Raw genomic sequence first — 15,084 nt, 5'->3', positions numbered from 1 at the left:
AGGCATTAAAAAACCTAGGAAAAAAGCCAGCAATTCAGAATACTAAGACAAACATCTCAGAAGTTGTCAATATGTGAGAAGGACAGAGGAACAGAATTTAAGATGGAGCATTGACTCAGTGAAACAGAAGACAGAGCTCTTAGCACTGATTTGCTAGGGCAAAAAAGCAGAATCAGAAAGGAAGAAAAATTAAGAAAGCCTAAAAATAATTTGAGACACTATCAAGAAGAATAAAATACACATAACTGGAATTCCAATAAGGATAACATGGACTGCCAAAAGAACAAACAGGTCTGATTTAGAGAGAATGAAGCAGGTTGCTCTTTGGAGGCAAGAATTTTTGAAGCTCTGTCTCATATACTTTGGGCATGTCACCAGGAGGGACTAGTCCCTTGAAAAAGATGTCACCCTTAGAAGGGCCAGCACAAGAGAGGAAGACCCTGTTTGACACAGTGACTATGGTAATAGGGGCAGGTGTGTCAGACACACAGAGTTTGGCTGACTATAGGGCAAAGATCAGAGTCATTGTTCATAGGGTTGTTGTAAGTCATAGTTGACTTGATGATGACACATGACAACAATAACTGGAATTCCAGAAGAAGGGGAAGGAGGAGAAAAAAACCAAAAAGTACAAACCAAAGGCACTGAAAAAACTGTAGAACAGTTACTAGAAGAAAACTTTCCAGTATCATGAAGAATGAGAGAATATACATTGAAGAAGCTGCATGAACTCTTAACAGAATCAACCACAAAAGGAAAAGATCAAGTCATATCATACTCAAATTTGCTAGAATCAAAGATGAGGACAGAATTCTGAAAGAAGCTGAAGAGTAACCTATAATGGAGAACTAAGATGAAGTGTTGATTTCTTAGCAGAAATCATGGGAGCGAGAAGACAGTGGAATGACATCTATCAAACATTCAAAGACCACAACTATCAACCAAAAATACTGTACCCAGAAAAGCTGTCCATTAAATATAATGGAGAAACAAAGGAATTTTCAAAAAACAAAAAAAAAAAAGAAAGAAAAAACACACACACCAAAAAAACCAGAAACTAAGGGAGATTGTGAAAACAAGATCAATGGCATAAGAAATACTAAGAAAATCCTACCCACAGATATGCTATAGGAAAGTGGACAAACAAAAGAAACCAGAAATGGCACAAAAGGGAAATTAACAAAATGGTAAGAAATAAAACCTTGCCTCTCAATAAGCAGACTAGGTAAAAAACCAAAACTCACTAATAGACTGTCAACAAGAGACACAAATCTAAAAAAGGGAGATAACGACAGACTAAAAATTAAAGGTTGGAAAAAATATACCAAGCAAATGACAGCTACAAAAAAAGTAAGAGTAGCAATAAAATAGACATCAAGATACAATCATAAAGGACAATAAAAGCACTATACAATGCTTAAATGGATCAACAGAATAAGAATAACCATAATAAATACCTATGCATGGAATGACAGAGTTGCAAAATAAACAAAGCAAAGGATAACACAAATAAAAGACTAAATAGGCTAACACCTTGATAGTAGAAGTTGTTGTTGTTTGACAGAGTTGAAACCCCCCCCCATAGCTGACCCTCCAGTGGCTTTTCAGAGGCAGTAAACAGTATGGGAAGAGACTGCAGGGCAGCTAGTAAATATGAACTACATGCCTTTGAAATTGCTGCACAGATTCTTACCACTAGTCCACAGGAGACTTCAACACACCTCTCTCACGCAAATCAGACCAAAAAGAAATTCAACAAAGAAACCAAAGAATTAATATTAAAATTAACCAACTCAAACTCATACAAGCTAATGCACTCTAAAAAAAAAAAAAAAGGCAGTATAAATTCTTCTCTAGCATTCACAAAACATCCTCCAGAACAGATGATATTTTAGGTCACTAAGTAAGTCTCAAGCCTGGAAGCGGGAGTGGCATCCACTTCTGAAATAGCTTGCCTCCGGAAACTCTACGGACTTGGAGAAATGATGATAGTTATATAAGTGTTCAAGCCTTTCATTCATAGGTCACTATGAGTCATCTATGACTCAAAAGCACTTAACAACAACAAGCAAGTCTCAAATTTCAAAACATTAAAATAATACAAAAAGCATTTTCTAAGACCACAATGCTATAAAATCAGAAATCAACAACATGAGCATAAAGGAGAAAAAAACCCACAAACCTATAGACCTGGATGCTAAATAACACTCTGCCTGTACAAGAGTGGGAAATAGAAGGAGGGGGGAAAGGTTCTTAAAACACAAGAGAATGATGATACAACTTAACAAAAGCTCTGGGATACAAGCCAAACCAGTTCATGGAGGTCAACTCACAGCAATAAGCAAATATATCAAAAAAAGCGTGTGTGTGTGTGTGTGTGTGTGTGTGTGTGTGTAGAATTGAAACCTACTATTTAACCCATTATCTCCAACAACTTAAAAAAAAGCAATAAAATGTGACAACTTCTAAAAGAAATTACATAAATTAATGCAGAAATAAATGGAATAGCAGACAGAAAAACAACTGAAAACTACCACAAACATCAGGCATTAGTTCTTTAAAAGGGTCAGTAACATCAACAAACCACTGGCAAAGCTAAGGAAAAGAAAGAAGACACAAATAATCCAAATAAGAAATGAAAGAAGTGATATCACAACAGAACCAAATGAAATAAAGAGAGTGATAATAGAATTTTATGAAAAACTCTAATCAAACAAATAGGAAAACCTAGAGGGAATGGATAAATACTTAGAAACACACAACCCTCCCAAATTGACACAGATTAAAGTAGAACACCTGAACACTCACCACAAAAGAAGTAATGGAACATGTACAAAAATACCCTCTCCACCGAAATAAAGCCCTGGACCAGAGATTTATCAGCAGATTTTACCAACATTCAGAGAAGACCTGTCAGTAATTTTACATAAAATATTTCAGAAAATAAAAAAAATAAATGCTCCTAGATTCAAGCTATGAATCAATGATATCCCTAACACCAAAGTCTGGTAAAGATACCACCAAAAATAATAAACTGTAAACTAGTATCTTTCATAAACAAAGACACAAAAATCCTGGACAAGAGAATCCACCAATATAACAACAACAAAAAAATTCATCATAACCAAGTAGGATTCATAACAGGTATGCAAGGGTAGTTCAACATAAGAAAAATAACATAATTCAATGTCTTAACAAAGCAAAGAACAAGAACCATATAATCCCATCAACTGATGAACAAATGTTAAAACATGCAACACAATAGGAATATAGAGGAATTTCAACACAGTGGGAAATATATACACAAAACCAAGAGCCAACAATGTCCTTAAAGGAGAGAAATGAAAAGCATTCCCCTAAAGATGATGAACTCAGCAAGGATGCCCACTATCACCCCTCCTGTTCAATACTGTATTGAAGTCAAATAAGGGGCATTCAAATTGGCAAAAAAGGAGATAAAACTATATATATCATCTTTATAATTTTTATAGATAGGATAGTATACTTAGAAAACCCTAAAGATTCATCAAGAAAACTGTTGACATAGTCCACCAATTTAGCAAAGCAGCAGGACACAAGATCAACATGTAACAGTTCCATTTCTCTACCCAGAGTGGGGGAAAATAATGAAAGCAATACCCATTAGCAAAGCTAACCACAAGATGAAACTCTTAGGAACAAATCTAACTAGAGACACAAATAACTATACAAACAAAATGACGAAGCATTGCTTCAAGAAACAAAGAGATGACATATACATGGATATTCTTCCTATTTTCATGGATAAGACGACATAATATTATAAAAATTATACCAAAAGCAACCTACAATCCCAATATAGATACCAATTCCATTCTTCAACGACATGGAAAAGGCATTTTCTAATTTTCTCTAAAATGGAAAGAGAACCTGAATAAGTAAAGTACTAAAAAAAGTACTTAAAAAGTACTGGAAAAAAAAGGAAACAACAGTGGGATATCAGGGAGCTCTGCTGGCCTAGTAGCAAGAAGCTGCATTGTAATCCCAGAGGTACACAGTTCAAATCCACCAGATGCTCTGCTGTAGAAGTTGGGGCAATCTCCTCCTGTACTGGTCAGATCTGATTTGATGGTACACACACACACAAAAAAAAAAATAATAAATTTAAAAAAGAAGTATAAAAAAACCAACCCAAAACAACAGGGAGATATCATCTTATCCCAGAAACAACAGTAAAGTTCAACAGGCAGCAAATAACAAATGCTGGTGAATATGTGGAGGGACTGGAACTCTTACTCCCTGCTGGTGGGAATGTAAACGGTACAACCACTGTGGAAAGGAGTCTGGTGTTTTCTCAAAAAATTGGAAACAGAAATATTGTTTTACACTGCTCTCACCTGGGCAATCTTCTCCCATGCAATTAACTGTTTCTGAGGGTCAGGTAGGGGTCGGTTCCAACTCCATGGTGCACAACAACAATCTCACTGTTTGGAATATACCCTAAAGTACCCAAAACCATGGCCCAAGCACACGAATGCATGCCAATGTTTAATGCCCCATAACTCAGTAAGAAAAAGATGGAAGCAGTCCAAGTGCCTGTCAACAAACAAATAGCTAAAACAACTATGGTACATCCACATAATGGAATATTATGCAGTACTGAAAAAAAAAAACACCCTAAGCTTATAAAGCATACACAACATCAGTGAGTCTGGAGGACTTAGTGAAATATCTTAAGTCACCAAATATCTTAGTAAAGATACTGCATAGGACCACTATTATAAAAACACGATGGTCATTAGAGAGGGAAGAGGAAGAAAAGAATGGAGAGATAATAAACACTACACTGGAACAGGAGACAGGAAGGGCTACCTGAAAGGAATGAGTGATTAGACATTATATGCATGAAAGTTAGCAATGGGGGTATGTTAAGCAGCATCTATATACATGAATCTCACCTTATGAAAGACAATGCAATCAGAATGGCTTTATCTATGGGAAGAGTCCATGGAAAACCTCACTATCAGCAGTCAAAACAAGACTGGGGATAGCTGTGGAACCATCAATTATGCATGAGCAAGTTCAAGTTTATGGTGAAGAAAATGAGCATTCCAAGTCAACCAAAACTAAGGTCGAAAATCTTCTTGTTGAATTTAAAAGAAAATCTCAAGAACAGATTGGATGCACCAAACACGAAGAACCTAAGACCAGATGAATTTTGGGATGCCATGAAGACTATCATTCATGAGGAAACCAAAAGGTCATTAGAAAGAGGAGAAAGAAAAGATGCAAATTGATGTCAGGAAAGACTGAAACCTACATTGGAATAAAAAAAAAGAGGAAGGAATATTGAGTTAAAGAGAACTGAACAGAAGATTTCAAAGGACAGCTCAAGAAGACAAAACACAGTATTAAAATAAGTTATGCAAAGAGCTGGAGCTAGCAGTAAACATAAAGCAAGAAGACACTTGGCACTTCTGAAGTTAAAAGAACAAATTCAAATCTCCATCAGCAATAGTCAAGGATTCTATGGACAAAATCTTGAAAGATCAATAAACATTAAAGAAGATGGAAGGAATGTATCACTATATCAAAAGTGGTTCCCAAACCGGATTGAGAAGAGACTGTGGCACCAAGGATATCATTAGTAACAGCAAACAGACCTTACGTGAAAGCAGACACTATCAGACAGATGTCTGGGTTTTATTGACAATGTCTGGCTGTATGGGTGGTAACAAATTATGGCTATCACTGAGAAGGAAGGGAAACTGAGAACACTTACTGTGCTTTAAACCTATATACTGAACAAAAAGTAGTTGTCCAAATAGAACAAGGGACACTACATAGTTTAAAATCTGGATGCACCAGAGTTGCATCCTTTCAACAAGTATGCTAAGCAAATCATCCTAGAAGGTGGAATTTAAGAAGAATGTGGAATGGAGAAGTCTCATAAGCAACCCGTATCATACAGATGACACAAGTGAAGAAAATTTGAACTACTAACTGCAGATGATCAAAGAGCACAGCTTCAATATGGGTTACATCTCAACATCAAGAAAGCATCTCACCACACAACCAATAGGAAACATTGGGATAGATAAACGAATGAAGTTGTCTCAAAGATTTCATTTGACTTAGATTCACGATCAATAGTCACTGTAACAGCGTCAAGAAATCACAAAAATATGATGTGTTGGGAAAACCTATTGTCAAGACCTCTTTAAAAGAGCAAAGATTTCAGTTCAAAGACAAGCAATGCTCTTTTCAATTACTTTCTATGAATCTGAAAGTTTAACAATGACTAAGAATGACTGAAGAATTGATACATATGCATTAAGATGAATTGAGAAGAGTACTAAATATTCTTTGGACTGCAAAAAACCAAAGCAGCTTGTCTTGGAGTAAAGTGCAACCAGAATGCTTCTTAGAGGCAAGGATACGGAAACTTCTCATATATTTTAGGTATGCTGGCAGGGGGGACAGTCCCTGAAAAATGTCCTGCTGGGCAAAGTAGAGGATCAGAGAAAGACAGACTGAACAAGATGGACTAATACATGACTGTAACAATGCACTTGAGCACATCAGTGACTGTGTGGATGTAGCAGGACAGGGCTTGTTGTTCACAGAGTGCTGTGAGTAGCAGTTACCTTGATGGCACCCATCAACAACATCTACTGTGGAGGACTTAATCTTTTCCAAAAAGAGCTATACAGTAAATATTTTAGCCTTATCAGTTACAAGAGCTCTATAGCTATAGTACTCAACTTGGCTACTATATAATGAATCCAATTGTAGACAAGCGTGATCAGTGTGGATGTATTCCAATAATATATTCTAAAGACAATGCTTATCTCATAAGCAAGAATGTGTCCAACCCTGATTTAGTCTATCTGTCTCCAAGGAAGAACAATAAAACTGCTTTAATCCCTTACACAAGCTCTGAAATAGGTCCACAATCATTCACCTGTTAACTTTAGATCAAGTTGCCATCATCTCTGGTCTGGCTACTTCGACACACTTATAGGTCTTTTTGCCTTTCCAATCTAAGCATAATATTGAACTCAGAGTTACACTCTGGTTTTTTGTTTTCTATATTTAGGGTTTTATTAACTCATGGGTGGGTCTTCCTCTCCTGCACTGTTCCTCCACCCTTCTGAACATGACATCCTTCTCCAAGGACTGATCCCTCCTGGCCATGTTCCCAAAGTATGTGAGAGGAAGCTTCAAAATCCTAGCCTCCAGGGAGGAGCTTTGTTTCACTCTAAGACAGACTAATTTGCTCTCCTGGTGGTCCATGGCAGTTTAATACTCTTCTCGAGCACCACAACTCAAAAGCATCAAGTCTTCTGTCAACCTTAGTCATCCTTCATAGGAAAGCTGTAAGTACTTAAGTATGATGCATTCTTTCCACTGTTCTATGAAATTACTGATCCTGAGGGACTAGTGAATTTGTGGCTAATGTTCTCTGGTGACCAAGTGGTGGTGGTGGTTGTTGTTATGTGCCGTCAAGTCTCATGCGACTTATAGTGATCTTATGTACAACAGCCCTAAACTCTGCTCTATCCTGTGCCAATCGCACTGTCTCTGACATTCCCATCCCGATTACCCCAGTCACTGAATCAATCCACCTCATAGAGGGTCTTCCCCTCTTGCGCCGTCCCTCCACCCTCCCAAGAATGATGTCCCTCTCCAAGGACCTGTCTCTCCTTACAACATGTCCAAAGTATGTCAGAATCCTTGCCTCCAAGGAGCAGCCTGGTTTAACCCTTTCCAGGATGAATCTGTTTTGTTTTCTTGGCAGTCCATGGCACATTCAATACTCTTCTCCAGCACTACAGCTCAAAGGCATCAATTCTCCTTCTATCCTTCCTAGTCAATGTCCAACTCTCGAATGTATAACAAGTTATTGCAAAGACCATAGCCTGTATCAGATGCACCTTAGTCTCCAGAGTGACACCATTGTTCTTCAGTATCCTGGAGAGGTTCCCTAAAGGCAGACTTTCCCATCGCAATACACAATACCAAGTGGTTAAAAAGTTTTATTGCCAATCCACAATCAGGCTGTTCAAATCTACCAGGAGCTCAGAGAGAGAATATCCTGCCATTCTCTTTACAGCCTCAGAAAACCCACTTGGGGGCCAGCACTGAGTTGGTTCTGACAGCACAGAGTGAGTGGCTGAGTGATTCAGAGGTAGAGCTGCCAATCGTGTAGCCTCCAGAACGAAAGAAAGAAAGGTTCCAGGGCACTCAAGTTTGCAGCTGGTATTTAAAGTCTTGGATCTACATGGCAGTGTGAAAGACCATGTTCTTTAACTTGTGAGTTCAGAGTGAGCCGTGGGGGTGATCATTAGAGGGAAGATATGTCCTGTGCAGTTGGTATCAGCCGTAGAGCTGACTGATCTACACACAGATCTTCTGCCATTGTTCATCCATCCCCAAGCCTTGTTTTTTCTCTCTCAGCCACTCACACATAATATGCTTTCCCCTATCACAAGGTCTCTCTAAATGTCATTATTTCAGTCTGGTTTTTACATTGTTTCCTTCTTCGTATAGCCTTTTCTCCACCCCAGACACCAACACAACCCTCTTCTCAGAAAAGTAAATTAAGTAACAGCATGTGTTAACATTATCTTAATATCTTCTACTGCTTCATAACCATTTCAAGTCATCTGTCTGTGCAATTATTTGATAAATATTCCCTTTCATAATGATCAGCAGGAAAAGGACTGAGTCTACTGCCATGCCATTTTCCCACAGAACCTCACACACTTTCTGGCACATATGTATGTGATAAAAGTTAACATTATGACAAAGCTTAACAGGAAAGAGCACATACAGAACAAATTCAGTGATTATATCTAAGTGAGTCAAGATATACCAAAGTGCCCTTTCTAATGTTTACACTGTTGTTGTTTGGTGCTGTCAAGCTGTAGACAACTCATAGCGACCCTATGAACGAAAGGCCTGAGCACTGTTCATAGGGCTTCCGGAGGCAAGCCATTTCAGAAGTGGATGCCGCTCCCGCTTCCAGGCTTATTTTAGTCGGAAGTTCCAGCAAACACTGTCCACCATGGGTGACCATTACCACGAATGTTTATATTAGGAAAAGGTATTATTCAACCTAATATTAAAGATTTCTGGATTTGTAAAAAACTTTTAAGAAAATAAGCTTGTTGGTTTGGTCTTCTGATTTTTGCTGTTGTTGGTTTGTTGTTTTGTTTTTTTTTTTTTAAAGATCTCAGAGATAAAATTCTAGTATTACCCTCATTTTAAAAATGAAGTTTTACAATTGTTGTTGCTGCTGTTGTCATTAAGTGTCATCAAGTCACTTGAGACTCATGGGAATCCTATGTACAACAGCTCTCAACCCTGCTCTATTCTGTGGCAATTTCATCATTTCTGACACATTCACCCCATTACCCCAATCACTGAGTCAATCCATCTTATTCAGGCTCTTCCTTTCTTATGCTATCCCTCCACCTTCACAATCATGATGCTATGTGTCAGAGAACTGGAGAATGAATAAGGATGACAAAAGAATTAATGTCTGAGTTGTGGTACTGGAAAAAGAATACTGAACACAACATGGACAGCCAGGAGATCAAACGAGTCTGTCTTAGAGAGTGTTAAACCAAGTTTCTCCTTGGGGGCAAGAATTTTGAAAATCCATCTCACATATTTTGGGCACATGGCTAGGAGGTACTAGTCCTTGGAAAAGGATATCATGCTTGGAAAGATGTAGGACAGTGCAGGAGAAGACCCTGGATGAGACTGATTGACATGGTAACTGGGACAATGGGATAATCTAATTGGAGTCAGACTGGCTCAGGATAAGGCAGTTCAGAGCTCTTGTATATAAATCACTATGAGTCCCTGACCACTTGATGGCACATGAGAACAACAACATGTGTTGTAAATCTTAATCCCTATGATATCAATGAGGTGTGATTAGTCGCGATTATGTAAATGAGACCAATATAATCAACATGATTAGGATGTATCATAAGATCAGCTGATTTATAAAAGAGTTTAAATAAACAAAAAGAGATCAGAGGGATCAGATGACCGCCAAGAAAGAAGAGCTGGGAGCCAAAATCAGAGACACCTTTGGACCTGGGGTCCCTTTGCTGGGAACCTCCCAGGACAGGAGACACAGAGAAAGCCTTTCCCTCGTGCCAGCCCTCTGAATCCCAGCTTCTAACCTGATAAGGTGTGAGAAAATAAATGTATTTGATAAAGTTATCACAGGTGTGTCATTTTATTACAGCAGCACTAGATAACTAAGATACTATTATTGGTTTATAGTTTCCTGAAAAATAAAAGTATGGTAGCAAATCACCCTTTCTTTAAATGCAATTTCTATTTAGTTTTTAACCTCTGTTTCATATTTTAGCACACAGTTATTTGTTGAGAGTCTATAAACAGCAATGTTGTAGGATCTGGACATAAAAAAAAAAAACCAGGCACAGCTGTGCACAGTTTCAGTGGTGTGTCAGTAACAGTAATAGAAGGTTATAAAACAATTAAGTTAAATACAGCATTAGAGGAAAGTACAATAGGATACAGGACAGGTGGTTCTGTAAAGCGGCAAAAAGTAAATAAAAATTTAGACTTGGCTGGTAATATGATTTAAAAGGAGGGCACTTATCTTAACTTGAAGACGTTCCCAGAGCTTTGATGAAGGCATTATATCTTATTTTTAAAAAAGGATTAAGGAGTTGGATAGGTAAAAGAGTGTAGAAAACTTTAAATAGACAAAAGAGAAAAAAGTACCATCCAAAAAAACAGTATGTGAGGTCTCCCAAATTCACCTGGTGCTATGGATTTAACTACAACTCACAGCAACCCATCAACAACAGATGAAATCGTTGCCCTACACCGCATCATTGTCATGATCTCTGTTCATCATTATGGTCAAACTAGAAACAAATACGAGAATTTGAGAGAAGACTTAAATTTTCTCTTCTATATTTGGAAGAAGAGTGTACATTCTCCCACAAGCAAGGGAGATGGACAGTTTTCTGAGAACTCTGAAAGAAATTTCTTTGAAATGGAGAGCAGGAAACCAATTAAAAGACTACGACACTGTGGTTACATCAATGAACAGGAACAATTAAAATAAAATGTCTGCAGTTGTGATTATCTTCCCATCGACATCACTGTTATATTTTATCTATATCATGATGAAAGACAGGAGAGAAAAATTATGTGTCTGAATTCTCCCAGAATCATTCTATGAAGCAAACATATACTTGATACCAAAAGCCAGGTAAAACCACCACCAAAATAAAAAACCATAAGCTATATCTCTCATGAACATAGATGCAAAAATCTTAAATAAAATCCTGTCCAAGAGAATCCAATGATAGATTACAAAAAAAAAAAAAAAACCACCAAAAAAACCAAAACACACACACACAACCCCAATTCACCATGACCAACTGGAATTCATAACAGGTAAGCAAGAATAATTCAACATACGAAAAATAATCAATGTATTTCATTACATTAACAAAGCAAAGAACAAGAACCACATGATCCTATCAATTGATACAAAATCCAACACCCTTTCCTGATTAAAACACTCAACAAAATAATATTAGAGGGGAATCTCTTCAACATAGTAAAAAGTATATATGCAAACCTGAGAGCCAACACTGTTCTCAATGGAGAGAAATTAAAGGCATCCCTTTAGAGAACAGGAACTATGTAAGGATGCCTACTATCACCTCTCCTATTCAATATTGTACCGGAAGTCTTAGTAATAGCAATAAGACAAGAGAAGAAAATAAGAGGTATCCAAATTGGCAAAGGGGAGGTAAAATTATCTCTATATGCAGATGATAATGATAGTATACTTAGAAAACCCTAAAGGCTCAGCAAGAAAATTACTGGACATAGTTGACCAATTTAGCAAAGTGGCAGGATACAAGATCAACATACAAAAATCAATTGGATTTCTCTACAGTGACAAAGAGAATACCAAATTGGAGCTAATGAGATGGAAAAGGCAATCTCCAATTTCATTTGGAATGGAAAGAGGCCCCAAATAAGCAAAATACTCCCTGAAAAGAGAAATAAGATAGGAGGCATCCCACTCCCTGATTTCAAATCCTACTACACTGCCGTGGTGGTCAACACAACGTGATACTGGTACAATGACAGGCACAAAGATCAATGGAATAGAACTGAGAACACAGAAATCAGCCTATCTACCTATGGACAAATTATTTCTGACAAGGAGATGAAATCAGTCAAGAGGGGAAACGACAGCCTTTTTAACAAATGGTGCTGGCAAAACTGGAAAACTATCTATAGAAAACTCAAGCAAGATCCACAAATCACACCATACACAAAAACCAACTAAAGTGGATCAAGGTCCTAGAACTAAAATCAAGGACTATAAACTTCAATAGAGAAAAGCTTGGGAGAACTCTAAGGCCCTAATCCAAAACATAAACAGTCTTCCAAGCATCCTGAAAAACCTACAACCAGGAGAGGATAAAATAGATTAACGGGACTTTCTAAGAATAAAATCCCCATGCATATCCAAAAATTTCAACCAAAAAAAAGGGAAGCCACAAACCAGGAAAAAAATATTTAGTAATGACATGTCTGACAAGGGAGTTATATCTAGAATTTATAAAACACTTGAGCATCAAAACAAGATAAAGGTAAACAACCTAACTGAAAAATGGGCACATGATAGCAACAGACATTTCACCAAAGAAGATACTCAGCTGGTGAACAAACACATGAAGAAATGTTCAAAATCCCTAGTTCTAAGAGAGATGCAAAGTAAAACAACTATGAGATATCATCTCACCCCAGTAAGAAAAGCAAAATTTAACAGAACAGCAAAAAACAAACGCTGGTGAGGTTGTGGAGAAACTGGAACTCAGAAACTGGCTAAGGAATTAATTGTTGGTGGCAGTGTAAAATGGTGCGACCAGTATGGAAGGCAGTATGGCGCTTTCTCAAAAAGTTGCAAATAGAAATACCACTTGACCCAGAAGTTCCACGACTGGGAATATATCCTAAAGAACCCAGAACTGCCACCCAAGCAGATATATGCACAACCATGTTTATTGCAGCTTTGTTCACAACAGCAGAGTTGGAAACAACCCAAGTGCCCATCAACAAACAAATGGACAGAGAAGCTGTGGTATATTCACACAATGAAAGACTATGCTGTGTTGACAAACAAGAAACTCATGAAATATTATACAAAATGGGTGACCCTGGAGGACACTATGCTGAGAGAATATCTCAGTCAAAAAAAGGAGAAATACTGCATAGTGCCACTGATGTAAAACGGGACTGACATTGAGGTTGGGGGAAACTAAGAGGGAATAAATTACATATACTGCATTGAAACAGATGAGGGACAGAACTGTTTAGAAGGAATATATGATTAGGTATTACTGTCACGACAAGAGTCCAGAATGACGCAGAGTGGAGTGGACCAAGTTTGGGGGGCAGTGGACTGTATAACAATGAAAGATTTTTTTTTAACTTTTCAAAGAGAAAAGTGAACTGAGGGGAAGGGTGGGCAGGGAGGAAAGCATGTGTCAATGAATAATTGGAAACAGTCTCTGTTCATTAAAATAAAAAAATTATAAATCTATTCATTAAAATAAAAACATTATATATGTGTGTGCGTGTGTGTGTATAAACAAACTATATGTCTGCTCTGTGATGAATTACAATGACCACATTTCACAGAAAATTCAAAACAAGACTTAATTCTAAAACTCCTACAACTCCCAAAAACCCAATGAGAAACCTCTTTCATTGCCAACAGTTCTGTTCCTCAACCTCTGGTTACCAGAATGCCTCAATCATCTAATTTCTAAGGGATAAAAGATTGTTAATGAAAGTACTAGGCGAAGGAATACAGGACAGGTAACACACTTGTTAACTTGTAACATATAATACACTTGTTCTGTGAAGAGCTGGAAAGTAATTATTTCATACTTGCAGGTAACCTAGTTTCTGCCAAATGTATTCAACTCGGCCATTGCAGTACTAAATGAAAATCTAAACAATGTGCAGTAGAGCCAGAACCACCACAGAGCTAACCCTCTGGCGGATTTCCCAAGGCTATAAACTACATGGGAGGAGATGGCTCATCTGCCACCCTTGGAGCCACCGGTAAATTCCAAATGTCAGCGAGGTGCCACCTTTGAGTCAGCAGCATGACTCAACTCCATATGACATTGCAACCATAGCCTCACACAGTAGCACAAAAGCAACCATAAATGACATGAACATAGTAAGTGAGATTTTGTTCTAAGAGAACCAAATTTATAAGAGAGACATTATGTCAGATTTGGAACACAAGCCATAGTCAGCTGACTGCTTTCTTAGAGTATTAACATCTTATTTCTCGAATATCAGAGAATATATTGATAGCTGTATTGTCAACGCAAAGGCACTCAGTTCAAATCCATTCACCATTCTGCAGAAGAATGATGGGCAATCTCCTTCCATTTAAATAATTGCCTCTGAAAATCCGCTGGAGGGTCAGCTATGGATTGGTTCCAATTCAATGGTACATAACAAGAGCAACAATACTAGGACATACTCAAATGTCTCATCTAAGAGTATTTTCACAAAGAAACAAGTCATATTCCTTTTTTCTCTAAATATAAGAAGACTACAATACTTACTGTAACACTGGTAACTCTGATGTAATCATTGCTGAAGAGGTCTAGCCACCAACAAGCAAAAGAAGGAAGTGCTGAACAACTTGAAACTTTTAAAACCACCTCGAAGTCAATCTGTTAATGGGGGGAGAAAAGAAGATTATTTAAAAATAAAACTAATGGGGGAAAAAAACACCTAATGTATCAAAATACATAAACCATAATTTGTACCTTTTACCAGCGTAAGATTACAGTCACCTAGCAATCTGGAACTGTCCATTAGATCTGAAGTAAAGATCTTTTCCAAGATTTCTAAAACATGTTACAACATGTGGTTACTAAATTAACCAAAATATCATCTCTGTACAACCTGTCATAATGAATATGAAGAACACTTGCCCACACTTTTGGAAACACTGTTCAAATTAAGTAATATTTATATATTAGTATAAAATTT

At 37.4% G+C, this 15,084-nt stretch overlaps 1 protein-coding gene across 2 annotated transcripts in view; it reads right to left on the bottom strand.

The window, feature by feature from the left end:
* The window catches only part of STAG1 (stromal antigen 1), a 256,619-nt gene extending 241,857 nt beyond the window's left edge, over window positions 1-14,762 (bottom strand). For both annotated transcript variants that reach the window (XM_006883361.1, XM_006883362.1), the window contains exon 1: window positions 14,652-14,762. In XM_006883361.1, coding sequence (XP_006883423.1) covers window positions 14,652-14,680 — 29 coding nt within the window. In that variant the 5' untranslated portion in view covers window positions 14,681-14,762. The remainder of the gene's footprint in view (window positions 1-14,651) is intronic.
* Window positions 14,763-15,084: the final 322 nt, after the last annotated feature.

Source organism: Elephantulus edwardii, unplaced genomic scaffold, assembly GCF_000299155.1.
Source record: "Elephantulus edwardii isolate Elephantulus edwardi_28Jun2011 unplaced genomic scaffold, EleEdw1.0 scaffold00027, whole genome shotgun sequence".
Lineage (NCBI taxonomy): Eukaryota > Metazoa > Chordata > Mammalia > Macroscelidea > Macroscelididae > Elephantulus > Elephantulus edwardii.
Note: the sequence above shows the minus strand (reverse complement) of the source record. Positions and strands in the feature narration are given on the sequence as shown.